This window comes from Chaetura pelagica, unplaced genomic scaffold (assembly GCF_000747805.2).
Source record: "Chaetura pelagica isolate M959 unplaced genomic scaffold, ChaPel_1.0 scaffold344, whole genome shotgun sequence".
Lineage (NCBI taxonomy): Eukaryota > Metazoa > Chordata > Aves > Apodiformes > Apodidae > Chaetura > Chaetura pelagica.
Window position 1 is genome coordinate 7549755 of NW_009953098.1, and position 27271 is coordinate 7577025.

The 27271-nt window shown below is 41.3% G+C and overlaps 1 protein-coding gene across 3 annotated transcripts in view; it reads left to right on the forward strand.

The window, feature by feature from the left end:
• The first annotated feature begins 678 nt into the window (after positions 1-678).
• Positions 679-27271, forward strand: part of GAB3 (GRB2-associated binding protein 3) — a 61355-nt gene continuing 34762 nt past the window's right edge. For all 3 annotated transcript variants that reach the window (XM_009997128.1, XM_009997130.1, XM_009997129.1), the window contains exon 1: positions 679-750. In XM_009997128.1, the coding sequence (XP_009995430.1) occupies positions 679-750 (72 nt within the window). The remainder of the gene's footprint in view (positions 751-27271) is intronic.

Consider the following 27271-nt stretch of genomic DNA (forward strand, 5'->3'; position numbering starts at 1 on the left):
AGCCTGTTTCTAAAAAAATCTGCAATGATGTGACCAGAAAAATCAAATGTATCAGTTTATGCAGAGAGGGGACCAAATGCCGCTGAAAAGCCCCTAAATTCACGAACTGAGGAAGTTTGGGAGAAGTGGTGGCTGCAGTGAGGTCAGCGCACCGAGCACGGAGCACCATGTGCACTGCCCGCGCCCCAGCGCCGGGCCAAAGCCCTTCCCCTGCCGGGGCAGCCCCGCCACTGCGGCCACCGCACCACGGGCACCGCTCCCCCTGCCCCCCCGCGCGGGGGCTGTCAGCATCCCCGGGGATGTCTGCTCCCGGCGCCATGCGGGGCCGGGCACCCTGGCACAAGGAGCCGGGACATGCGGGGCCGGACTCCCCGGGGCGATGCGGGGATCGGGGGTCCCGGCCGCCCGTCACGTGCTCGGTGTGTTGCATTGTGTTTGCGGCGGAGGGAGGGCTGGCCGTGTCAGTGATCAATGTCATGACTTCCTCCTCGGGCTGGAGCAGTATCAGAGCACAGCTGAAGGAAGCTGATTACTGCTGGTTTCAAATTGGCTGGGAACAATACTCGCGCACACACACACACACACACACACACGCACACACGCACACACGCACACACACACACACACACGCAGCCCGCACCCTGGCTCCCGCGTCGCCGCTCCGCGCCGGGGGGGAAGATGAGCTCAGGGGACGTCGTTTGCACTGGATGGCTCATTAAATCACCCCCCGAGAAGAAACTCAAGAGATACGTAAGTGCAGAGGTTCTGCTGATATTTTTTTTCCTCGCTAAACGGATCTCGGCATGTGCTCGGTGTCTTACTCTTCCTTTCAAATGTCTCGCCCGTTTCGGCTTCGCCTTGGACCAAAACAAAAAGATTTGCAAGTCCGTGCGCTTATGGAGTGTTTTAGTTTGCGCCGATATTCCTGTGCCCTTTGGTATTAACCTTTCCCAGCTCGTAAGACTATATTGTTCAGTTGTTATGCAACGTACCTTAGGTTAAAAAACCGCATTTCGGTTTCAGTTAATGTTGCCGTAACTACCAGAATTGTTGTAATAGAATTTCAGATGTCACTTTACCAGGGAAGAGCAAGAACCTCCTGAAGAAAACTAATACTTTACATTCTCAGGCTCTCCTTTGTTAAGATGCTCTGTAATTTCCATGGCACTCGCTGAAGGCAACATCAGCAGTAGTTTTATTTACCAATTTAATATGCCAGATGCAGTTGCTAGCAGAAAACTTATCTTTTTGTCTGTGATGAAGAGGTGCTGGAAGGTGTCATGCTGTGAAGTTCTTGGTAGCTGGAAGGTGAAGGGGACTGGTGAGAAGCAGCAAGAGCTGCATGCGTGGAGAGCTGCAACTGCATGATGTGTAAAGGGGGCCCTTGTTTCATTCTGTATCTGCCTGCTTGTTCCTGGAAAAAAAAAAAAAAAAAAAAAAAAAAAAGAAAGGGAAAAAAAAAAAAAAAAGGTGTGGGGTGAACAAAGGGGGAAATACATGAAAATATAAGGCACTAATGGAAGGCTCCTTACATGTCTAAATTGACAGATTTTTGTTCTTGTTTGACTAAATCAGTATGTTATGAACACAAGCAGCCTTCTGGGAACTCCACAGGTCCTCCCAGAATGAAGAAGAAGAAGGAAAGGGAAAAAAAAAAAAAAAAGGGTGTGTGTTGCAAACATAGGAAACTGTCTCATTGCAGGGCTGCGAGGAATGCATTCCGGGTAGAAATAAATGACCCTTAAAAATCGCTTGGGACAGCATGAAAAATGTAAGATCATCGTGGGCCATTTTGCATACTCATTTGTGATGGCTTTTCACCAGGCGTGTTGATGCTGTTGTTACACTTTTGGAATCGCTAATACTTGTTTGAGTCTTGCACTTCTAACCTGGCTTAGCCCAGCTCTGCCCTGTACCAGCAGGATGCCACCATGTGTGTCTGTCGCGCTCCAGCCATATACATCTCTTACATCATTTGTCGTGTTCACTTCTGTTTATCAGCATTTCTTCTGGACTGCTGATGTTTACTTTTCCTAGAAATATAAGGAATAACTGTCTCGTGAAGAATGTGGTAGATATATATAATTTGGTAGTGTATTTTTTCTTTGCACTAAAAATTAGAAGGATAATTTACTGATGTTAGAATTTATTTTTAACTTATTCTAAGTCAGTTTCTTGTTCAGTTAGCATTTTCCAAATCTAAAATAACCACTATTATGTGTCTCAAGGGAGCTGCAAATAAAATATGGATGTTTATTTTTTGTTGTATTTTGTAACGAGTGTAGTAATAGCAGTGTATAGCAGGCACTGGACAATGTAAGAGCCACTGATTCACCCAGCTGGTATCATTAGTAACTCTGTCAGTGCAGCTATTTTTGATGACTCAATATTCATGAAAGGGCAAAGTAGAGAAAACAGAATGTGATAAAGCTGGGATTTGAAAGCCCCCATTATACGTCAAGATAATAGTCACAACAGGGTCTCTGATCAGCTCACAAGACTAGTTGCACTCTGCTCTGCTTAGATTTTGCACTACAAAACCTAGGGAAATTGGGTCTATGTTGTTCTTCAAACATCAACCACTAGATTAGCCAGATCTCTACAGATTAGGCTTCATTTTCGGGTTAGGAGGATAAACTACTCCTTTGTCTATGATAAAGCAGAAAGAAATCTCTTGCAAGTACAGCAAAGATTAATGTCCTTTCTCATATGACTAGCTACACGGTGGATGCTACAAACCGAGTGGAAATTGTCTCGTACCCACTGTAAACTACTTTTTTCCACTTTTCATATTGTTTCACCAGCGTGGCAGTTTGTGCATCTTGCACTGGGGTGGTAGATAGCGCAGGCTGGACCACAGTGACTGCTTAAAAACAACACAAGCTTTAAAACAATGGCTGTTTAAACTGACTTCAGTAGGTGTCAAGTGTCAACCCTTACAGCAGAATGGTGTTGGCTCTGGTTCCGAACTGACAACATACATAAATCCCCAAGCTTTACACCACCCTTTGTGTTCAGTTGGCAAAATCCATGGTCTGGGCTGAAGCTTTCAGGGAGCTTCAAATGCGGTCTTGGTCTGCTGCCCACTGGCACCTCTCTTAGACTGGAGCAACTCATTTGCTCCCACGTGGTTGTCTCCTAGCTTATATTTTCCTGAGTCCAGCATCTGGCCTTTGTAAGGTCCAGCCTGAGGGTCTCTTGTTTTACACGCAGTTAAATTTTTAATCCTGTCTTTTACAGTCACTAAGAAAGTCCAAGTGATTTCAGTGGAATCCATAGTTAAGAGACCAAAGTGATGGATTCAGGTTGTGAGACCGGGAACTGCAGATAGTCCCACTGAAGGCACAGGGAGTATTTACAGTGTTTATAAAACTAAACAAATGCATTTTTGCTAGGTTGGATCCTGAAATCCAAAGTATGCCTTCATTTATGCCTGTTATCTGATGATAGCAATTAGCTTTTCTACCCATAAACAAGTCAGAATTTGGCTCTAGATAAGCAGAACGTTATTTACAAAACTCTGAAAAGCGAAAAGCAGGTGTTAAGAGTCTGTATTTTTCCTGTAATGTCTTACAAAGCTGATGCTCTTAGTAGCACTATTCTTAGAAGTGTCTTATCATTCCCTAACAAAGGCTGCTCTCTTACATGTGCAGGAAACGAACATGAGATTAATTACCCAAGTGTAACTTTCTGCAAAAACAGAGAGCTTAATGCTAAATGCAGAAAATTCATTTAGGAAACACAGGGAGCTTCACTTCAGCAGGCAAATACTCTAATAGTCAGTTAATAGCATGTACAAAGCTTTTCCCTCTATCTGATAATTGAACCATGAATCCACCACGTCAGCCTATCTGAAGAGGCAATTGAGCAGGGAGTCTCCTGGGAGAGCATTTGGTGTGTGTTGCAGTTCTTTGTCCCCTAAGTGTGACCTGAAAGCTGTGCTGCTTTCATTTCCCCACTTGGTTCCAGCTTTTCTCACTGGTGGGGGTTGTGAGGGCCCAAGGGGTGCCGGGGAACCCCTAAAGATCTGGGGGAGCTGGGTATTGGGGAGGGGGTGGGGCAAGAGAAGAAGAAGCTGCTCCCAAAAACTAGGAAGTGGTGGCGATGAAGGTGAAGTCCATCATACTCTAGTCTAGATCAAATATGTTGAGCTCCAGGCACAGCTTGATGCCCAGCTCCACTGGAGGGAAACCTGACCCCACTGGGGATTTTTTTAATTTATACTAGTGGATCATGAGTACCAGCCTCTGTAGGAAATCAGATGTCATGGGAGAATCTGCTTCAGGTTTGATGGGTTTTGCAGTGTCCTATATTAGAGCGGTATACATTCAACCAGGGATTTAGAATAGGAATTCAGAGCTGCAAAGGAACAAAGTGTTTATGTTTGTTAAAAATAAATAAATAAATAAATAAATTCTGAAGGCTCAGGATGTTGTTGTTCACCTGTCCCCATTCTGTAATGCCAGCCTTGAACAGCCAGCTTTTTGATACTTCTCATATGGAAATATATCTGCTCACTGAGTGATAATACTTGATTTTCTATTGATTGGGGAAGGGGCAGAAGGGTTTCATGGCCTAGGAGACAAATGAATTAACTGCAGCCAGTGCAAAAAGTCACCATGAGGGGAACAAAGACATAGAAGAAGGCACAGAGGATGTCTAATGAAATAAGAGACTGATGCCATTGAGAAGACACTTTTGTTCCTATGCTGATAAGGAGAAGGAAACAGGCTTTTGAACAGGCAGCTAATTTCAACCTGTCTTCAAATCACTCTCCTGTAGTTTGTCACCCTGTGAGGAGCAGCAGTGATGTCAGCCAGCCTGCCCATCAGCTCAGTCAATGCCACGCCAGTATTTACTTACTGTTAGTGTTGAGTTACGTGGTTTGCAATAGTAAGGGGCTTTATACAGATGCTTGCTTGTTGTGAGTCAGTGCAGCTACACTTAAGTCAATTCTGCACAGCTGTACCACAACTGAAGAGCTATTTTTAATCTTCAGTAATATACAAATTGGTGAGGGAAGACCACTTGCTTAAAAAAAGGCGAGTTTCCCACTTTACTTGAGTGACCACTTTCTTCAAACACTGAAAATCAAGATTCCTTGTCAGCATTTCTAGAACAAGAGTCCAAAAATGGACCCCATGTTTGAAAATTTAGCCTTGCACTTCTTACCACACATTGTATTGGAATGTCTGATCTGGAATGATAAAAACAGAGGTGTAAATTAAGATACCAGATGCAAAAAGCTAGTAAAGCAGTGTCCAATCCTGCTGTCTCTGTGTGAGGGGCAGTAAGTTCCATCGGAAGGGCACAACAGCAAGTAGCTACTGATGGACGTCTAACTGTTGGGGCGTCTGCCAGAACTCGACCACAGCACCCCACTGCCAGGGTTTTACAAGATAAGAGAATGTAAACTACTTCTCCATTTTTAGCTGAAGTTCTGGTATATATCAGGAGAACAAACGGGAAGTTACTGGCCACTAAGAAGAAAAAGTAAAGTAGAATTATGGAAGAATTTTCTCAAGTAATAGGAACAAGAGTCCCACAGCACTGCTAAGGGTGGGTAGGATGCAGAGTGGCTGCTTTCTGATCTAGCATTGGGCTGGTGTCAGCAGAGGACACTGCCACCCTCACCTCAAAGAAATTGCCAGGTGCTGTGTGAAGTCAAGGATTTGGTGGTTTGGGATTTGGGGGAAGTTTCTGAAAAATGACTATCAAAAAGAAATCTGAACTTAATTTTTGTCCATAAGCCTTTTTAATTCCAAATGCTTCCTACAAAACCTCACCTCTTGAACTCTGTCCCCTCTGAATAGTTACAGCCACATTTCATACCCTGCTGGAAACAACATCCCACATTTTCTTTTAAACAACTGAGTTTATTTAACCAATTTGTGCAGATTTTTCAACACTAGTTTATAGGCTGGGTGGGAATAGGAGTCCCACATAATGAAGAAAGACAAGAGAGCCTTTTACCTGGTTCTGGTTGTATGTTTTGTACCTATGTTTTTCCTGCCATAATTTAATTTTAAAATCCAGCATACATTCTATCTGATTTGTATAGCAAGGAAGAACACATTTTTGAGAAACTGAAGACTTTCATACACAAGCTGCTGTGCTGCAGACTAGGTATCCTGAACAAATTGATCTGACTGGTAAAATAACAGCAGAACATTTATTTTAAGGAGGAGTTGCCATCATTGGCATTAAACATTTGCAGTTGGCTAAGTGCAAATCAGACCATTTTCCACCACTTAACCTTGTTTTGGTAGGTTAAGTGCGGTGTTTATTCTAGACCATTTTCTTCCATTTTAGCCATGTTTTGGTAGTTTAAATGCAATGTTTAATGAGATAGGCTGACTCCTAAGAAAAAAATAATTTCTAAAAAAACCAGCTGTTCTTGGCAACCTGTGTATCAGAATGTTAAGCAGAATAATTTCTCTTGGACTATTTATTTGGGTGGAGCCATAATAGCCCTGAAGCCCCAGTTTAATCTTTTAGTACATATTTTCAGTGCACAGGAATGTCCAGCTATTTCTTTCTGTTCAAAACAGAAACTCACATGTTATCGGGTCTTTGCATTTAAATATATAAATTTGAAAGAAAAACACAACATGCTAGTTTGAAATAGAGAAGGACATGTTAACTTGAATGGTAATTAAGCTAGTGATGCAATTGAACATGTGTTAGAAGAAGAAGCATTGCAAGTAGAGCTTTGGTGTAGCATGAAAACTAGAATATGGATAAACACATAACTTCTACCAATAATGCATGAAAATCCTATGAATTTGTATTGTGCCAATTTGATACATTTTTAGGGAAAGGGACAAGTTGACTCCTATAATCTTACTCAGTAGATAAACAACCATTTAATTTGCTTTCTTGTCCTTTTAATTTGAGTTGGAAATGACTTAGTAATGTGATAAGAGAAGAAAAAAAAAATTGCCATCTTTGAAATGAAATTTGCATGTCAAAACATCACATCCAGCCAGATAAAATAGATTTTCCTCTCTCTCATTTAATTGCTGAATAAAATGCAATACTACAACTTTTTTTTTTTTTCTTCTTTAAAATATCCTTGACTTGTTTCAGTTTGTGTTGCATCAGAAAAACAACCCACAACAAACATACAGCCATGCAAACATCAGTTTTAAAATCTGCTGCAACTTGGTATTTATTGAAAATAAACCAAAACTGATGTCTAGTCTTCATGGCAGAAAAATACTCCCTTTCTGAGGCTAACTCATTAACAGCTTTGTAATTGTTAGAATGAAACAACTGTTCTTAGAGATTTTGTTATTCCCTTCCCTTCTGATGCCAGAAACCCCACCTGAGCCCTATAGTCAAAACTGCTTTGTAGCTTTCCACAAAAGCCTTGAACGGCGCATTTCAGTTCTTCAATATCCTTTCCCATAGAGCATTTTACAGAAAGGCAGTAAAATGTCATTATTAGTATGAATTTAAAATTACTTAAATGAAAATGTTAATTTAAATGGAACTTAAATTGGCATCTGAAAGGTTTCGAATAATTTTTGACAATACTTTTTAAAAGGCAATAGTTTCTGTGAGCCCTGCTAGTGACAAATATTATTCCTCCTGTGAGTCCCAATCTCGGCGACCATATGTTATGTATTCGTATTTCTGTTGGACAGAATAATGGCCATAGTGGGACCCTTTCTAAATTTGCAACTTTTGTAATCTCAACAGAGCACATAGTTTGTGAACAATCTGGTTTTACATACCAGAGTAGCAAACTGTTTGTAGAAGTTCAAGGGTTTTACAGTTGTGAAGTCATTTTTTCAAGCTGACATGAACTGGTCATGCCAAGGAGAAGCCAATAGTTCAGAACAAGCATGAACTATGTTTTACTTGCAGACTTCACAAACTGTGCAGTAAAACCACTAAGTTTAGAGAAGTATTGAGTTTATAAACACTGGAAAAGCAGAATGTGTATGCCTGCTGTAAAGCTCTCCTTCCAAGATCTGTTGCCAATTCCACAGAAAAGCCATAGGCACTCAGAGGTGACTGTGTGCTGATAAAATCACTATGAAATGAGAAAAAGCATCTGAAGAGATGCCAGCTGCATTTACAGTAGCAATGAAGACACAGTTTCATGAGGAGTCATACATTGCTTCATAAAATGCTCGCTGCTATTCCAGCTACCACATCTGTATTGTTTACTAATATTTATAGTGGAAGCATTGCAGCCTTAAGAAGTTTTATTTTTAATAAGTTCAACATTTTTAACCCATCCTAAGAAAATGACTGAGTTCTCACTGAGGCCTTAGGTTTAAAAATAAGAGGCACTTATGTAGCTCAGGGAATTGCTTTTTTGAGATACTTAGGTGCATTGCTCCCACTGAAACAGGACTTGCAATGTGTTTTCACTGGGTTCTTCCCTGACTCCAGGGCTGTTTTTACAGGTCTTCACTGGCTAACTTTCTCTGTAAAGCAGTGGAATTTGGACTGTCAGCTACAAATGAGACTGTTACGCCAACTTCACTTTATACTTTAAAAAATATTCTTTTTTCACAGATGAATCTGAGTGTCATAACCCTTAAGCTATAAAAAAAATTATAAACTCTTTTTGAAAAGTGAGGGAAAAGCCCAGATAAATTCTGTCATTATTTCAGTATTCTCCCCAAACTCCCCTTTTCGTCTGTGCTGAGCCTGATAAATATTCATTAAGACAAACAAACAAAAAGGTGAGGGGACAGTCTGATTGGCATAGGAAGAGCAGGCTTTGTGACAGTGACAGTGCTTTGGCTCCCCTGTCCATCCCTCTGCACTGGGTCTGCAGACTGGAAAGCTAACAATACTGGCTGGCAAAGGGAAAAATGGAAACATTCACTGGAGTGTTACTAGATTGCAATACTTTAACAGCTTTCTTATGAAAAATATGGGTTGGGGGTTTTTTTCGGTTTTTTTTTCAAATTCACAACTGAAAGTACTGTTGCTATGTTACTGTAATGGTGTGTAGGCTGCTAAATAAATAGAAGGAGTTCAGTCCATGCCAGAAATAGAAAGCCAGGTCAGAGGTGACATTTGGGACATGTTGAGAAAAAAGAGAAAATTTGGTTATTTCTTTCCTTCCTATCATTCTCTTCAGTCTTATTAGCTCCAGACTGCTTAGAAGGAATTTACAACAGAATTTCTGGACATGTGAAAGTACTAGAAATTGACATCTCTCGAGTTCCGCTAGGTTTTTTGGCTTCTTTTTTTTTTACCCCCAAGATAAATTTGCAAGGGAAACTGGTACAACTGTGGCACCTTACACTCTTGCAAACTAAATAGCTACTCAGAAATATCAAAGGGCGTGGGGAACTGTTGAAAATTCACTCTGAAAAGGTGCTGAGAATCTGACAGAGAGAAAAAAATCTTTGAGAAAATATGCTCCTGTGAGACCAGAAACAGGATATTTGAGTCTGTGGTCCTTTTTTGGGATGATCTGGCAAGTGACCAAGGACCATACACAGACCTGCAGAGGCTCTTGTGTGAGTAGCCCTAGGTATCTGCTTGCACTCTCAGCTGCCTAAAAATCTTCGTAACCTGGCTTGTGAACGTGCAGGAGTGCCTTGTTTATACAGCAAGGTCATTTTTGTCCCCCTCTGCTGCCTGTGTGTGCTCCTCATGAGCAGACCTCTGCATGGCAGTTTCTCGTTGAAGCTCCAGCAGCTGATTCAGTAAGTGGTGGGAGCTGCAAGCCACTAAAGTGAAAACTGGAGCCCAGTCCTCCCTCCCTGTCAGTCAGAACAGAAGCAGCCCTTACCCTAGGAATGAGCACCACAGCCCTGTAACTTGCAGGCAGTGGCCACTGACGTAAGTTCCACAATGTTCTTGCAGATGCTGAATGCTCTGGGCTGTGTTCCCCCAGCCACAAAGCTCCTTTGCCCCCTCCCAGCCAGCCCCTTGCAGGGGTGTCTGTGGGTGTGCCCAGCACTCTGATGCTGTTTCTGCTTTGCCCTTGGCCCCGCTGCCCTGGCATGAGCATCAGCAGCCCTGGGCCCACAGCAGAGCAGCTGGGACCTGTCAGACCTCCCCACTGGCAGGAGGTGGGACACACAAACACGGACCAAGCTCACCCATGTGTTAGTTAATTGAGCAGATTTGTAATTCATCTGGAAGATCTTCTCCTTAATATATGTTTACTTAAAAGTAAATTATTAACGTGACACAATATGAGGCATCTAATTTCTTTGGTGAATTAGGGAAAAAGCTGAGCATCATAACCTAAGCCATTTTAGTGTATGCAATCCCATTAGAGATTGCTTTGTGGTATTTTTGTAGTTTCACAAATCAGTTACTTTCCTACAAAGAAACAATGTAAATGTGCCCTCTACCCAAGAGACCTTTGGATCTGAGGCATTCCAGAAAATCCCACATTTGACATAAAACTTACAGAGGAGGATTAAATCAGAGGGTACAACAAGAACCAATGATGCTAAGTGCAGTTATTCTTGTTCCTAAATTTCAGAGGGTTTTTTATTTTCTTTTTATTTGCTAAAACTCCTGGAACGGAGGGCTGGAATTTGAATGGCTCTGAGTATTTCCTAGCATGATGACTGTGAATAGCTGGTTTTATAAGAACTTTTCCTAATATTCAGCCAGAAGCCAACCCCTAGTGCCTTAGACCTTGAGACATGTCCACACAATGTCTGAGGTTCTGTGTCAGAAAATGAAGGAGTAGTGTAGGATCCATCAGGGTTGTTTATTTACTTACATTAGGAATTTGCTGCTGCTGCAATTGGAGACATTTCTTGTTTTCTATCACAACCAGTATTTAGCCTCAGATTGAAGGAGAGGGTGTTAGAGGCTTTCATGTTCCCTGTGGAGTTCAAACCCTCATTTGGACTCTGTCAAATCCCTTACCCTTGCCAGAGACTGCATTTATCTCAGACCCTGAAAAGCAATTATTATGATTTATCTGCCTTCGGAATGACTAAGATTTTACCAGGCATTTTCTACACAGAAGTCTCCAGCCAGTAGAACTGCAACCTACAGCCTCTCCTTTCCAGGGTTTGTTGCCCATGCTTAGCAAATTGCCCAGTTTCAACCAGCAGCTGCAGCATTGCTAATGGAAAGCAGGACGAGTTACACCCTCTGCAGTTCTGTTATGTTATCCTCCTAAAGGACCTATTTGTCTTTCATTTTATTTCCAGGTCCTTTGTTCTTGAAATGATCTTTATAAACTTTATAAGTAAACTTATAAATGTTTTAAGTAAACTTGATTAGCTGGCTGGTAAATTGAAGCTGTTTATCCATTAGAGTATTCCAAGCGGGCTGTATTGATGTTTGCCGGGGCGAACAACTTGATTGTTAAAACCAAACAAAATTATGTTGGGGCAGAAAATGGCAGACACAGTTGAGTTTCAGATAAGCTATAGCTAGCTAGGTAAAGATTCAGTATCTTTGCACTGCTACTTTACATCTCACCGTGGCACTTACCTTGTGGTGGATTCAGAGATGCTTTAGTGAAACTTGCCATTCAAGAACAGGCGACACAAGTTTGGGAGGTGAAGAGCCAGAGTGAGCTGGTATGCAGCAGTAGCTGTGCAGTCCTTTCCAGAATACAGTGATGGAGAGGGATAGTCATAGAGGTGCACCTCAGTGATGTACCTCAGGAACATTTCCAAGCAAATGATTTGCATGTAGTTTAGCAGCCTGAGCTATACAAAGACTTCAGCAGTGATGGCCCTAATTCTCATCTTCTCAGAACTTAGTGTGCGCCCACAGGTAGGTTTCAGTTTCACTCATTCCTCAAGTTCACTGGATTTGGAAATGGAACTGGGATCTCTATATGAGCATATAGTTGTAGATTTTAGTTCAGATAATTTTTTTTGTAAGATAACTGGTTTATGTGCCATCTATGCATAGGAATAAATGATAAGGAGCAGAGGAAAACACTCAAATATTAGACTTTGTACTATTAATGGTCGTAAGGCACATTATGACCATATTTATGGGGAACACTTCAATAATCTGTGCTGTTTCTCCCATATATTTCTTACTGCTAACAACAGTACCTTATGGTCCCGTATGGTCATATCTTGTCTTCATTAAATACTGAACTTGAATATCAGAGTTGAGCTTCAGGCTTTCTCTCTAGTTTTTGCATCAGTTGGCTGGATGCAGATCAAGTACACAGTCATGGTTCTCAGTAACAAGGGAATGGGGAGAGAAAAGCAGATAGGAGGATTTTACCTCTGGGTGGAAACCCCCAGAGCTGTCATTATCAGAGTTCCTGGTAGCTCCAGTGTAACTGAGAGAGGTAGTATGTGATATGGGAACTGCAGCATTTACCAGCTTGTAATTGGAAACTGAAGACAATAAGTGGTTAAGAATATGTTAAAATGCACAATTTCACTTTCACATGTCATCTTTCACACAAAACTTTAAACTCAGAGATTACAGCCAGGTAGAATTATGGTGAAATATAAAAACAGAGTTGCAGAGAAATTGGTAACATCTTAAAAAGAGTAAACTGTCACTGAAAAATCTCACTTTCTATTTAAGAGATGAAGTCCATGCATGGTGCAGCCATTTTTGCTTTGCCTGGCATGAGATTTGCATGACTCACAGCCAGCAGCCTGCTGAGAACCTAGAAATTCAGAATTCAAAAGCAGATGCTGGCTGCTGGCCACTGGCTGGGGGGTTCCCGTAACCATCTTTGAAATGATGGTCCTGTTTGATGGGGCAACACATGCAATGCGAGGCAAGTGCATCCAATGTTTCTCCTCTAGGTAAGATTATTAATCTGAAGGGTGAGAGACAGTGTGAAGGCTGCTAAACACCTACTATCGTAGCAGTCAGCCCCAGCTGGTGAGGATGGGTGATCAAGCAGGAGAAGAGTTTTCAAATGGGAGGGTGTAAAATTTGAAAGGCTGCATGTCAGAACAAAGAGTCACAGTCCTAATTCAAGTACAGAGGCAGCTCAGCAGATGGCCCAACAGATGAGTTGCTATGCACCACAGGATTTGTGAGAACACCGGAGTAATGGTGAGGTTCCACACAGAAACCTAGCCCTGCCCTGTGCACAGTATGGGGTACCATCAGATGCCACGTTCCTTGCTCCAGCTGGGCCCTCCATCCTCCATCAGGGCGCTTTGTTGGCTTCCACATCGAGCGTTCCACAACTGGATTTTATATTGCTGCTCTGCATTACACCTATTTCCTCCCCCATGCTTTGTCTTCCCTCTCCAAACAGAGCAAGAGCCATCCCCAGGAGCTTAAGTCCCTGCCAGTGTCACTAACACTAAGGTTCCATTGTGAGCTTCTCCTCCTGCCCCAGGCTGCAGGTCTTGGGCTGAGCTGCTATGTCTCTCAGGGTGGAAATCCTCCCACTTTGGTCAGCAGAACAGCCCCACTAGGATGTTTTGGATTTACTTCCTGCAATTCCAGTTACTCCAGCAGTGAAGTCCAGTGGCCAAAGAGATTTCATGTGCATTCAATGTTGCTTCCACCTTCCCTAATAACTGCAGCCTTTTGGGAATTTTGGGGGAAAAATTCAGAAAATATCTTAAAATCCATTTTTTGTTTAAGAACTGATGGGTTTGCATCTGACTTTCTCCAGGGGGTAGATCTGTTTTGCTGCTTACTGTTTGTGAGACTTTGGGGCTCGATTTACAAATCACCTGTGCTCTTATCACTAGATGCTGCAAAAAGCATCTTCACCACTAACAGCTTAGAGTAGCCATTGCCACCTCACAGTCACGTTGTGCTGCTGCTAGCAGTTAGGAGCTTTGTCTTTTCCCAGTAGTTTTCTAACAAACTTCTGTTCATCCAGAGCAGTATATTCATATGGGAAATTCCAATAATCCATGTTTTGCATTGTAGTAAAAATCTGTCTCACTAACCCGTGTACATGTAACACTAATGAAATGACTACCACTAAGTTGTTTCCAAGGCAATCTACAGGAAAATCACATATGTGTATAGTAATGCACAAATTCAAATCACTATAATTATGCTGATAAACATCTTCTCTGATATTCTTGGGATGAGTGACACCTTTTTCTTTTATCTTAAACTGCTTCTGAAGCAATATAAACTAAACTGGGAATAATGTTCTCTTTTCCGGTATCAGAGTGTTCCCATGGCATACTTATGCCAGCAGATACATGGCAGCTCAGCTATGCTAGTGAAACTGCTCCAAGCCCTCAAATTCCAGCAGCAACAACATAAGCAATGGTAATCCCTGCTTTCCCACACACTGTCCTGTCAGATGCCTGTTGTCATCTTGCAGTCTTAAGAGCATAGTTAGGGGTTTGTGTCTCCTCGGTGTTTTACTTGAATTGAGAACAAAGAGTTTTTTTAATCCCTCCTATTTTTGTTATGGTCCCCTAGAGCCAGCACAGACCAGCAAACCCATGGAGCCCATCCAAGGGCAGGCCATCATTTTCATTTTGGGGTGGGCAGTGACTGGGAAAACAGTAATTCTGGGAGACCCCAATGAAGGTTGTTTGGACTGGATGAGGTATAGGATACATGGTTGAGGATATTTCCCTATTGGACCTTTACAGTGTGTTTAGCAAGGAGAATGTTGTGATCTTCCATTATTACGTTCTGTATGTACAGCAGCCAAACAAAAGCAAAAATAACCAGGTCTATATTCATTGTTTGTTAATTAAATTATCTGAAGTATCTCTCAGTTTAAGGACCGTAAATCAAAGTGTAAGGTTTTATGTTAGTAAAGGAAAAATTAAACATAATCATCTGTCTTATTGTGAAGAAGAAGAAGGATGTTAAAACTATTATGCTGGCTCACATTTTTCCACATAAATGAATTTCTGGGCATTATAAACACTTATAGTAAAACAGTTAAATAGGAAATAGTGAAACCCACTATGATTTTTACATAACTTTTTCTTTCATAACATACTTGTGCAATAGTCAGAATGCAATAAGCAAACTATGTTTTTTCCATGCTTGAACGTTACTGGCCATCTGGAAATTTGCATGCTACCTATAATCAGTGAATCAGCTGAGTGAGGAGGTCACCTCTGAGGAAACTAAAATTAGTTTTCTGTGCTTGGGTAAGTTGACTTTTGCCAGAAAGAAAAAGAAAGAGGACCAAAAAAATCTTGTTTGCCACCATTCCTCCTTGGAGACAGTATCAGTCAGCATCAGGGTGCTATTGCTTCTTTTGGACCCAGTCCACAGCTTGTCCAGGGACTGTCCTCACATGGGAATTGTGGCAACAGGCCTGACCTTTTTCTGGCAAAGACCCTGGAGGAGCCTCAGAGAAGCAAAGAGAAATGCTTAAGTGCTGGACAAAACCATAATCTTTTGTAAGAAGAACTTGTAGGAAGCAGTGACTACTTCTGACAAGGGCTCTACCATTACAGATACCCTATTTGCTTGTATCACTTACAGTTGTAGGGTAGCAAATTATTTTAAAAACTTTGGCTGAAACAGCCAGTTATCACTCTTCTGGGGTAGGGTGTTGCCCCTTCTCTTCCCAGTAAAAATGCTGAGCCACAGGCGGGTTCTGTTCTGGGAACAGGCTACAGGCACTCTTGTTAGTCAGTAAATACCAGAGCCCCAGGGTAGGGAGTCGGCAATGGGGAATAGGGAGTGGGGGACAAGTCCAGTTATTAAAAATAAATGTTGATTGGTGAACTTCTAACCAAAAAACTGTCATGTCAGAAGGGGACTCTTCTAATGCTCAGCTCCTAAGGTCAGGAGTATAAGTGTGATAAGGCTGTGGACATCTCAGCTGGGTGGAAAGAAGAGCTGAGCTATTCAAACAGTTCCCCAACTATACATGGCCTTGGTGGCTTTGACCCCTGTTCTTTCGCAGACTGAACATGCTGTGTATTTAGCTTACTATTATTTGTGGATTTGCTCAGCTTTTTGGTGAAAATGTTATAAAATCACTGAATGGTTTGGGTTGGAATGGTCCTTAAAGATCATCCAGTTCCAACCTCCCTGCCATGGGCAGAGACACCTCCCGCTAGACCAGATTGCTCAAAGCTTGATGAATGTCATCAATTACCAATTTAGTTTAGTGGAATAAGAAAGAGTCCATCTGTGTATGCATAGTGCATTTAGTTGTTTCAATCCTTGGTTTATAATTGCTCTTTCCTGAAGATGATGTTGTTGGGCAAATTCTTAGTTTCAATGTCAAGACATTCATTAATCAAGGACCAAGCCAGAAGCAGAGCAGCGTGGAGAAGACTCTCCAGTATCAAAAGTCACTATAATGAACCTTTGTGGAAATGGTGCCTGGTGGCAGTTGGGGAACTTGCTTTCCCATTACGTGTTCTCATGGCTGCAAATGTGGTGCTGCTGCATTTTCCCTTTGCAAAGATGAGGCACAGCCTCAGAATGAGGCATGGATCTGCACTTAGCTGTGTCTGATACGTGAAACTCTGGAGCAGGATGGAGGCAGAAGCTTTGTGGTGTGGGAATGCAAGACACACACAAACAAAAAATAAATTTAAAAAAAAAAAAGGGGGAGTGGGGGACCAATGCAGCCTAAAACCTGAAGGTCTTTGTGGAGACCTTTGGCTTCTCTGCTTTTGACTATAGTCAGCCAGCTCCAACTCTCCCACATTCTTTCTTCTGTTGGTTTTCATAGCCAACCCTCAGCATCCACACAAGTGCTTCGCTGGCTGCCTTGGATGGCTGTGACCCATGGTAGCCTATAGGAAAGCAAAGTAGCCAAAGGCTAAGGAAATGGCAAACAGAAAGAAAGTTCTCTCATTGCTGCTTCTCTCCCTTGAACTGCAGCTTCTTTAATCACACGTTGCAACACAGATTGTGGAGCAGGGTTGTTTTGCCTGTGAGGAGGGCTGCCATCCTGGAGGTCTAGGAAGAGCAGATCTGCTTGTCTCGGAGGGTGTTTCTAACACAGAGCAGGCGGCATCTATCACATAATGCCATGACAAAATTGTGTTTCTAACACAGAGCTGAATCAGCTTGTGGAGTAAAATTAATCATAGGTATATGTCATGGGTTTTTATTTAACTGTGGATTAGAAAGTATGTCTAGCAATGGTCTATTTCTAAAGACATTGATTCTTTACAGCAAAAGAATGAAAGTGAAAATATCCTGAAGAACAATAAAACAAAGTAGCTCTGGCTCTGCAAAAATATAAAAATTTCACATTGCATGCAAGAAATTATATGGGGAAGGGGCATGGGATTATCACAGTGCTTCATTCATCTTCAATTTCAGTTGTTTGTACTCAAGAAAATATTTTGTTCCATTTTTAGCTGTCAAATAGAAATATGCACAGAATCAGCCATGAAGAGAGACAACAAATGCAAATGCAAAAATCCTAATCCAGCTCTTATTCAAGGCAATTGGATTATTCTTCTTGATTTTAGTAAGAACTGAAATAAACTATAGTGGAAAGGAGACTCACATTATAGGAACAAAATAAACACTGAAGGAAGTGGACAAAGACATCCTATGGCATATTTGAAATACCAGCAGGATAGTCCTCTAGAGGATTTATTGAAAGATGAGTACCCAAATATCCCCAAATTCATGGGTAGGCTTAAAATTCTGTCTTCATTTTTTTTTCAGTAAATCATTGTGTAAAATACATATATTGTAAATTACATATATTGTAACTTTGTGACAGTAGCAGTGCAATATTAGTAAGCACTGTAATTCTCAACTTTCATTAAGTAATAGGAAAGTTACAGAATAAAATACTAATATTTGATGGGTTTAAAAAAATTAATTAAAAGAATCAGTAAGACTAGAACTTTGTAAGTGCCAAATTATTGTTGCAGAAGTATTCTTTTTATCTATGGGTCATGATTTCCAAGAAATGAGTAAAAAATGTAAACACTTCCAAGCATTTGTCCCTTTGGGCCTGGGGCATATTAAACAACAACAAAAAAAATACTTCAAGGAAATAATTGCTGGCCAGGGCATTTCAGACAGAAACTAATAATGCCTAACTTGGTGAACAAGCAAGAAGAAAAAACTTGTAACTGGTATTAGCACCTAATTCATGGAAGTTCTCCATTCACTGAAGTTTTAAAATGTAGTCTCTTGAAGTTTAAAGAAATAAACTGGAAAACTTTCTTTCTGTAGTAGAATTCAAAGCAGGGGATGGTTGTGGTAATTACTGGCAAGCAAATAGTAAATACTCTCAGAGGTGAAAACCACAGAGCTGGAAATCATGCTTCTGCTAAGCTGGGTCAGATTCTGTGCTTGATTACACTGCATGAATAAATTATTGGAAGACCAATTTCAAGCTCTTTTTTTCAGAAGTGAAAAAACAATCCAAATTCTTACTTTTGCAAAGCAGGGCAGAAATCTGCATAAGAGCATAGCCTCGTTAATTAGCTTGGTTTAATTGGTTTAGAGGTGCCCTTTTCAGTAATACAGGTACAAAAATCCCATTGCTCCCAGGCCAAACTGTAAGACTTACAAGACTGTATAAGTATTTAAGCCTTTAAATCCATTTTGTTTCCTGACCTGATGTTGGTTTGATCCCACAATAAAAAGTAAATTGGTATTTCAAAGATAGGCTGAGAATCCCTGCTGATATGGTGAATGAAAATTGGTGGCAGCCAGGTGTTTTCTGATACAAACTTTAAATAATGGCACTAAGACAATTTCATCTAAAACAAGAAGCACATTGGAATGCCACAAAAATCATTAAGATTGCTTCTTTAAAATCTCTTGAGGAAATACTGTAAATTTTGGAGCTGCCAGCTGGCAATAACAATGCTTCATGTTTCACCTCAGATCTTCATCTGTCCAACTTCTGATCTGATTGCCCACAAAATTAGCTATGGCAGTGACACAGGGAGGATCAAAGTCAGAGCAAAATTCTTTGATTCGTACCTGGTATAGACCAAGACCATCAGAAACCTCAGATTTCAGGCAGTGTCGAGTGCAAAACCTGAAAGTGGCCAAGGCTTTTCTGTCTGTTGCAATCCTTGAAATTTCCCCAACAAAATGCAGTTTGCTGGGTGAGGAGTCATGTTGTAAACATCTCCCTTGCCTTCTTTGGAAGCTTTCTCAGTTTTTCCTCCATATCTTACAATCAATCCATCAGCTCTCTGAAATGCCTGGTTTTCAGCACACTTCCATGATGTGTGTTCCACTGCTTATCTTTATCATGCACAGTAAATGTGGGATTTGCATATACCTGATTATTCTTGCAACCTGCTGAAATGAAAAAAGTAATTTTCCCCCTTGTTTTGCTGAGACCAGGATGCCATTCATCATCTTCCAGTGTGATCCTGTTTTCTCTCTCTGTGGTCTTCCCTATAAATCAGAGTCTTCAGGAACAGAAGAGTCACTTCCCTTGGCAAAGCCCAGGGAAGGACCTCCCTGGTATTTTGCAATGACCTCTAATGCAAAAATCAAGACAGCATCACCATATGATACTTCTTGGGCTTTGTAAACTATTTTTAAAAAGTAATTTCTACTTAGGAAAGGCTTTTGTACCTGCAGAAGAATTAGATCTATCATAGCAGGCCATGAAGATGGTCAGAGGGCTGGAGCACCTCTCTTACAAAGACAGGCTGAGAGAATTGGGTTGTTCAGCCTGGAGAAGAGACTCAATAGTCTCATAGTGGCCTTCCAGTACCTGAAGGGGCTACAGGAAAGCTGGGGAGGGGCTTTTAACCGGAACGTGTACTGACAGGACAAGGGGCAATGGTTTTAAACTGGAAGAAGGGAGATTTAGGTTAGACATGAGGAATAAATTCTTTAGTGTGAGGGAGGTGAGACACAGGAACAGGTTGCCCAGAGAAGTTTTGGATGCCCTCTCCTTGTAAGTGTTCAAAGGCAGGTTGGATGAGGTTTGGAGCACCCTGGTCTACTGGGAGGTGATGCTGCCAATGCAGGGGGAGTGAAACTAGATGATCTTTAAGGTCTCTTCCAACCTTAACCATTCTATGATTCTATTACCAAACTTTCTCACAAGTTCATGTCTGCTTGTCTTTTACCATGTTTCACTGCCTGTCTACTAAAAGCCTCCTGAAAGCATCCCTATCATGGCAGTGTCCTCTGAACAGCCCACATCTGTGCTACAGGCATACTTACTCTTTGGCTGAAAATCATGCATAAATTTGTATTTCAGAATCCATTTACTTCTGGTTGATGTGCTTTTGTAAGACAGCTCTTTGTCCTGACCAGGGGGTATTTTGCTTCCCAGTTGGCTTCATATGAACCTAGCAGCTAGATTTAACATTTTAGTAGCTGCATCAGCAACACACAATTCAGTTGGGTTACTGACCACAGTATACATGTTACTTTTTACACTGCATCCTAACAAGTCACATTTGCAAACTGCTTCTCTGAAAAACATGGTAAGAAAGAGTCATACGCGAAGGAGAAGAGTAGGAGTAATTCCGTGTTCAGATCTAAATTTGTGTCAACTGTGGGATGAAGTTTAAAATAAGAAAAGAGAATAGTTGGGGTTCTGTTGTTTCTTTCTACCTCTTTAAAATAATTTTGGATCATACACTTTACCTCTTTAAAAATGTAAATTTGAGTGATGGACCTTCAAAGTGTTTCATGAGTTAAAATTAACCTTGAAAGTTAGCAGGAGGTGTTACTTGCTCTGCATTTAGTTCTACTTTTTTCTTTTGTATCTGACCAGAAATGGGTAGCATGCAAATGTCTCTGTGGTTTAAACAAATAAGCCGTGAAGCCTAAAAAAGAAAAGCAGTTACTGCTTTCTGTGTACAACCACTGTTTTCGGATGACTCTTTTTTATCTGTTAATGCCTGTGACGATGGCTCCATTTTTACTCGAAAATATTCTGTGGTGTTGGGGTAGGAGGCATCAGAAAAAGGTATTTTACCAGTGTGCTTTTGTCCTTGAAGTCCTGCAGTATCCCTCTCCTGGAAATTAGCAAGGACCTGGGGAGTGGCATGAGGATAAACTTTGTCTTTCTCTACAGAACACAAAAGATTTGTTATTCAAAATGTCCGTTAATCCACAGTAGAAAGCTTTAAAGGTTTCAAACCCAGTGCCCAGCCCCAAATTCCCCTGACAGCATCCATGGTTTTGCAGCTGTCCTTCCTACGCACTGCTCTCTGCACTATTGCTGTGTGCAACACCCAGACAACAAGGGCAACACCTCAAAAGAAAATCTCTCTTTTCATTCAGGGTCACCCTTTCGGGGTATCAGGTGCAAGAATTACCTCAACCTTCAAGGGACAGTATTTCTCTCCTCTGTGCAACTCTGGCTTCAAGTCTGTAGACAGCACTTTCTATTGTTATGTTTAAATGAAAGCCAGAAGAAAACAATACTTTTCCTTTTCCTCGTTAGTGTATTAGTTTATTTTTGTCAGCTTTGAGCTTCTGGATTCAATTTAGCTTAGACAGTTTTTGGTTGAGATGCGGCACATAGCTTTAGTATTAGCTTTGCAGCTCCTGTTAGACATTTTCTTGGTCCTTGCTCTGCTGGAAGCTTTGATGCTTCCAGACCAGTGTTTTTTTCTCATGGCTCATTAGTTAATCTTAAAGGTCTTGCTCCATTGTATTCTGATCTATTTTATTTACTAATGATACATACTTAATGGCTCTCTAGTTTAACAAAATATGTTTTATAGAGAATAAATAAAACAGAAACTCAACTGAAGGATCAGTGACCGTTCTCTGTGTTTAAAACAAACTTATTTTGGTTAAAACAAAAAGGTAAAGTTTTTGAGACACAAGGTAATTAATGTGACTACATGACCTGGCTTCCTCTAGGAGCGCCTACCCCTTCCAGCTTGAATTTTCTAATTTCTGACACAGCTGATAGTGAACTGACCACTGCTGCAGGCATAAGAAGACTTAAACTGTACAGGAGGTCTATAGCTTGAAAAAAAATTATAATTTCTGGAACTTAAGAAAATAATAGTGAGAAACCTTATAAAGACCTCTCTGAAACATAGGGATTATTAATACACAAGAAGATCAGTTAATAACATTCATACAGTCTATTAACCTCAAGTGGATTTACAAGTATGTCCAATAATATTCTGGTTGAGGGGTGCCTTTTATTTAAGGGTGCTGTGCAGAACCCACCCATCAGCTAACATCTCCCATGGGAGCAGGGAGCATCTTACAGCATCCGTGCTGTGCATGTCTGGCTGAGCATCTTCTAGGTAGCTGGGGAAAATAGTGCCTTGTTGTCCAGACTTAAATTCCTTCTCATAACTATAGGTAAAAAATAAGCGTATGATTCAGAGTTTGGCTTCAGATGACCCATGGGGTTGAACTGTTGTTGTTTGTTGTTGTAATTTCTATAGTTACACTGGAAGCACTCTGGGCATTTAGGTATTTTGACTGCTGAAAGCCAGAAATAACTAGTTGGAATAAAAGTGTTAATAGTCTGATGGCTGTGTGTGAGTCATAGCCACAGTGGCCTTTGAGACAAAAGAGAGATTGCTCTGAGTGGAGCAATGGAGAAAGCCCTTCCTCTGTACAGCCTTACAGGCTCATTGCAGGTCAAATTTAAACTTCCTAACTCAGAGCACAAACAGCTCTTCTATTGATACAGTTTGAGCTCACATACCCCCAGATCCCTGTATAATCCAAAGAAATACTGAAGGGACCATGGCAAGGCCTGCAGAAGCAAACCCTGCATCATGCTCACTGCTGAGTCCCAGAGAGCCTTCTTCCCAGGCAGCTCCCAGACAGAGCTTAATTGTGTCTGCTGGTTTTGCATGGCCCCCTTGCAAACCTAAATTTGTGAGCATTCCATGTTCAACACACAAGAAGATTTCCACATACCTCTCATGCACATGTTCATGTACAGTGCTTACTGGTCTTTCCATGGTGCGTGGCTTTTGCATCAGAAGAGGAAGTGTCCTCTCAGTTTCATACTATACACAATGTGTACACTTCAAATACATACTGTGAAATAGCATTTTTCAGAAAGAAAAACTTCACTGTCTTTGAAGTGAGAAGATTGTTAAATAGGAACATATCACTTAAGAGTCAAGATTCTCACTTCAACTTGCCAGGCTCTGCTCACCCTTTGGGCAGGGAAAACAGCAGGGAAAACTTGGACTATAGCCCGAAGAAATGCAGCTCAATTCCTTAAAGCATTTTAGTTTAAATGAGGTCAAAGACTAGTCCTGAGCTTGCTGCGAAGTGTGTGCTCAAGCACCTTTTGAAACTGGGATCTAAACTTCGGGGGCTAATTATTTGGTTATAAATGATTTGGGGTTTTTTGCTACCCTCAGGAAGCAGACTGCAACAGAAGAGTTTCTGTCAGATTGAATTTGAGAGATTAAATACCTCTTATCCTTTTGGACTTGAGATAAAGGGTATTTTCTAATTGTGCTAAACATGCTGAAGTCTCAGGATCAAAGTGCTCTAAGGTGTTTTGTTTGCTCTGTTTTCAAGCAGTCCTTCTCTCACATCACTTTTTGTGGGATTCAGTTAGCAAAACCAGTGACTGTGAACTTCATGCTTCTGCTTACAGCTCCTGACACGACCATTACTTTGTAGGCAGAACAGATTGTGTTGAGTTTCATTGTGAAGATACTGTACCAGAGGCTGTGGCATTACAGTGGCACAGCTTCCTGCTCTGTGGGCAATCCTGCAACTAAGTCAAAGAGCAAAAGCAAATTTCTGTCGAAGTACTGAAGATGTGTATCTTCAGGAATGGGGCAGGGGGCTTTCAGATCTGTAGCCAACCTGCAGGCTATTATTTGCAAAGACTTCCAGGAACTCAATGCACCTAGGAATTCAGGACAATCTATCATTTTTGCTGATATGAAATTTGTCTGCTCCAATGAGAAGCATCTCAATGCAGATGCACTGCACAGTGCCATGGTGTGGGATGCCTATCTGGGTTTGTGTTGCAGTGTGAGGTGCCTATCTGGGTTTGTGTCAAAAGCCCAGGAGCTGTGCATGGAAAAATAAACAGACTCAGGGATTCTTCACGTTGAGGAATGAAACCATGCGGAAAAAGAGCTGAAGTCTGAAGCATATCTGAGTAACAGGCTCACTCTCCTGGGGCTTTGTTTTTCTGTTATAATAGAGCAACAGCCTAAGTCTACAGGGAGCTGAGCTGCAGTGTTTTGCATTTTCTTTTGGTGTTGTTTATTTTCGGGATTTGTTGCTGGTTTTGGTATGGTAAGACTTCTCTCACACCTACACACTGAATTATGTCCTTGCCTAGATAGACACCTTCATCTCTGGCCTACTTTATACTTACTGAAGTGTGAACTATTACATACATGCCATGACCTGGTCTTCTCCCTGCTAGTGATACCGGGCATATTTGAATATTTGTTCTTAAATAAAATTCTGTGTCTGAATTGTGATTGTAGTCATCAGCTGAGAGTCTGCCAACAGAGAGAGCAGGGGGCAAAACCCATGCAGATCAGGAGCTCATAATAATCTGATAATGTGCATTATTCTTGTGGTCCTCGAGAAGATGTATGGTGGCTTCTTACTGTACAGAAAGCCAAATTATTGGATGAAATTGAGGTATGATGAAAAATACTGATTGTTCAGCCTTCAGATACATTTAAACTCTGGATTAATAGATACTCTGTGCTGTGACAGTCCTTCACTGCATTTTTTACATATGTGATTGAGGGTAGAAAAAGAGCTCTGCATGCAACACCACTCATCACAGGCTACAGGTTGGTTTTTTTTTTCAGTCTGGGAGTACTAGTAGTTTTCTTTTTAATTTCAATCACTCTCCTCATTATACTTCCCCAAACTAGTCCAAGCACCTTGAGGACGTTTTACTATATAGAGCATTAATTCGCACAGAGCAGTGATATTACTGATTTTTATAATAGTTTAAATGAGAAGGTAGAAATCTTTAAATTAAATTATAATTTCTTAATCTATTTTTTTTTTCCACAGGTACTTTTTATTTCCTTGAAATACACTTTCATTAGTTGCTGTCTAAAGATACACCACTAAATGGAGCTTTTAGAATAAGTGTGGCACTTAATTTTGCTAACAAGGATACTCCATATCTGTCTATAGATATCTAGGCATTTGTGTAGCTTAATATACAATTAATCTTCTTCTTAATTCTATAACTTAGCTATTAAAGAGGTACCATTTTAGAAAGCCTTCTTTCTCCCTGCAGGGAATATTTAATGTGATTTGAAACAAGCTGCATTTGAAAGGAATTGGAATACAGTAAAAATGCACAAAAGCATTTAAAAACTTTTTAAAGAGGTTTTTAGGCTAGGTGGCTTTTTCTGTGTTAATTTTTCCTCCCTGTTTTGGTTGCATTTATTTTTCTTAAAAACAAAAACAAACAAACAAAAAAAACACTAAATACCAAACTCCAGTTTTTTTTACATTACCTGTTTAGAAAGCAATTAGTGAAATACATGTAGGAGTCAGAACTTTAATACAAACTGACAAACTGCCCAGTCCAGTGCCACTTCCTTCTGCTGTTTAAAGAGAACTGCTGTGTGCTGAAGCTCAAAGGGGTGATGTTACCCTTCTTACCATATTATATGATTATATTCTAAATCCCATACTCTGATACGTATCGCTAATAAACCTGAATTCCCATAAAGCTGAAAACCTGTCAACGGTGTCCGTACATGGAAGTGTTAAGTATGTTGAACTTGTGCGTTAGTGCTTATTTGCGACAGAAATGTGACTTGGCTGTGGGACAGCTCTGCTTTTGCTGAGCAGGAAGAGCCAAATCTTTTTGTTCTTACCCAATATGAAACACACTCATGATCAGAAACAGCACAACCACCAACTGCAGAGGTGAGGAGAGCTGTTGTCCAAGTCCTGTCCAAGCAGGGAGAGCTGATGCCAGCAGCAAACACCTGCAGAGAGCTGACAGGGGAGGAGACAGGACTTACAGTTGGCCTGGTCTGGATATGGTCTGAGTATTTCCCAGTGCCAGGACTGGGACTTCTGGGGGTTTATTGGTCAGAAGAGTACAAAATCACCTCTTCCCAGCAAGGATCCTGCCCACCAGGTAGTATATGTTAAGTTTTTTCAAAGGAATATCAGTAAAAGGCCAAGATTATTCCTACTCCAAATTTTTAAAAAGGAGATTCAGAAGCAGCCAGTCTGCTGGTGAGTCACACAGGAAAACACCAGCACACATGATTTGTACATAGTGATTTTGCCTACTGATCAGTAAAATACCAGAAACAACTAAAAGCTTGCTTTGAAAAGCCTTTGTTTGAAGTACATTTCCTTAATTCTTTGGGAGCTCCCAACAGCTCTGCCAAACAACAGGAGACTGTCTAGGTTGGGTCCTACACTGCTTTTACCAGCAGTGGCACCATGTGTCCAAGCTGGTATGTGGAAAGAGCAATGACTGCTGGAGTGCTGAACAGTTACATCTAGGGCTTAAGAAGGAGCATGGCCTGGCTGTGCAGACTGGCCCTTATGTACCTGGGAGCAACTGGAGCTCTTGCAAGTGCCATTGGAAATTCCAGTGAACTAGTTGTGATTGCAAACTCATTAGGTCAAAACCAGTCTTTTTTGTTTTCAGTGTTTTTGTCTAGTGCAACAGTGTCATGGATGACAGGCATCATGGAATATTACAATACTATGTCTGCACCTAGCCCTCTTTTGGATTTCCAGGGTTTCATGGGTTTGTCAGACTGTAGCTTCTTTCATGTTTGGGAATAGAGCGGTCCAGTGCCTTTCTCCAGGTGTTCCCCCACCCCAGTCACTGCCAGAGCTGTCAGCTTTACAAAGGCAACAAGGCTCATCCTCCTCTTCAGCCAAACAGTTGTGCTGAAAACATCTGACAATGTCACTTTTAAAGGCTGCTGAAAGTCAGTTGAAGATGTAACAAAAAATATGTAGAAGACTGTTAAAGAAGCAGGGAAAGCAGAGCAGCCCTCCCTCCGCATCTGCCCAGCATCTGACTGCGCTGGCTGTGTTCAGAGGCAGAGAAAAGCTGGAGGAGGAGGAGGGAGAAGCTTGCACATCTATTACTTGCTCTCATCATCCCTAAGGATCAATTTTCAGACCATTACCTACTTCCCCACACATGCAGACACACACACTTCACTGATCTGGAGAGCATTTATAAGATAGCATCTGAGGAATAACTATCAATATAGAGACACTATTTGCTTTAGAGATTGTTAGTGGTTCTCCAGCAAGGGCTAATGCCAAAACCCAGAAGCAGCCCAGGCCCAACTGTCCTCCTGGAGACAATGCACAGTGCTGTCAACTTATTTTTCTCTAAGGCACATGTGCTGTTGTTGGGATCTTTTAAATATGTCTTCAGCTTAGTCACAGAGCAGAGGCTTTCTCCGTTCCTAAGCCAGGCCGACAGACACAGCTATCTAGCAGGCCAGACTAGCCCTCTCCAGCACAATCGCAGGAAGTTATTCCA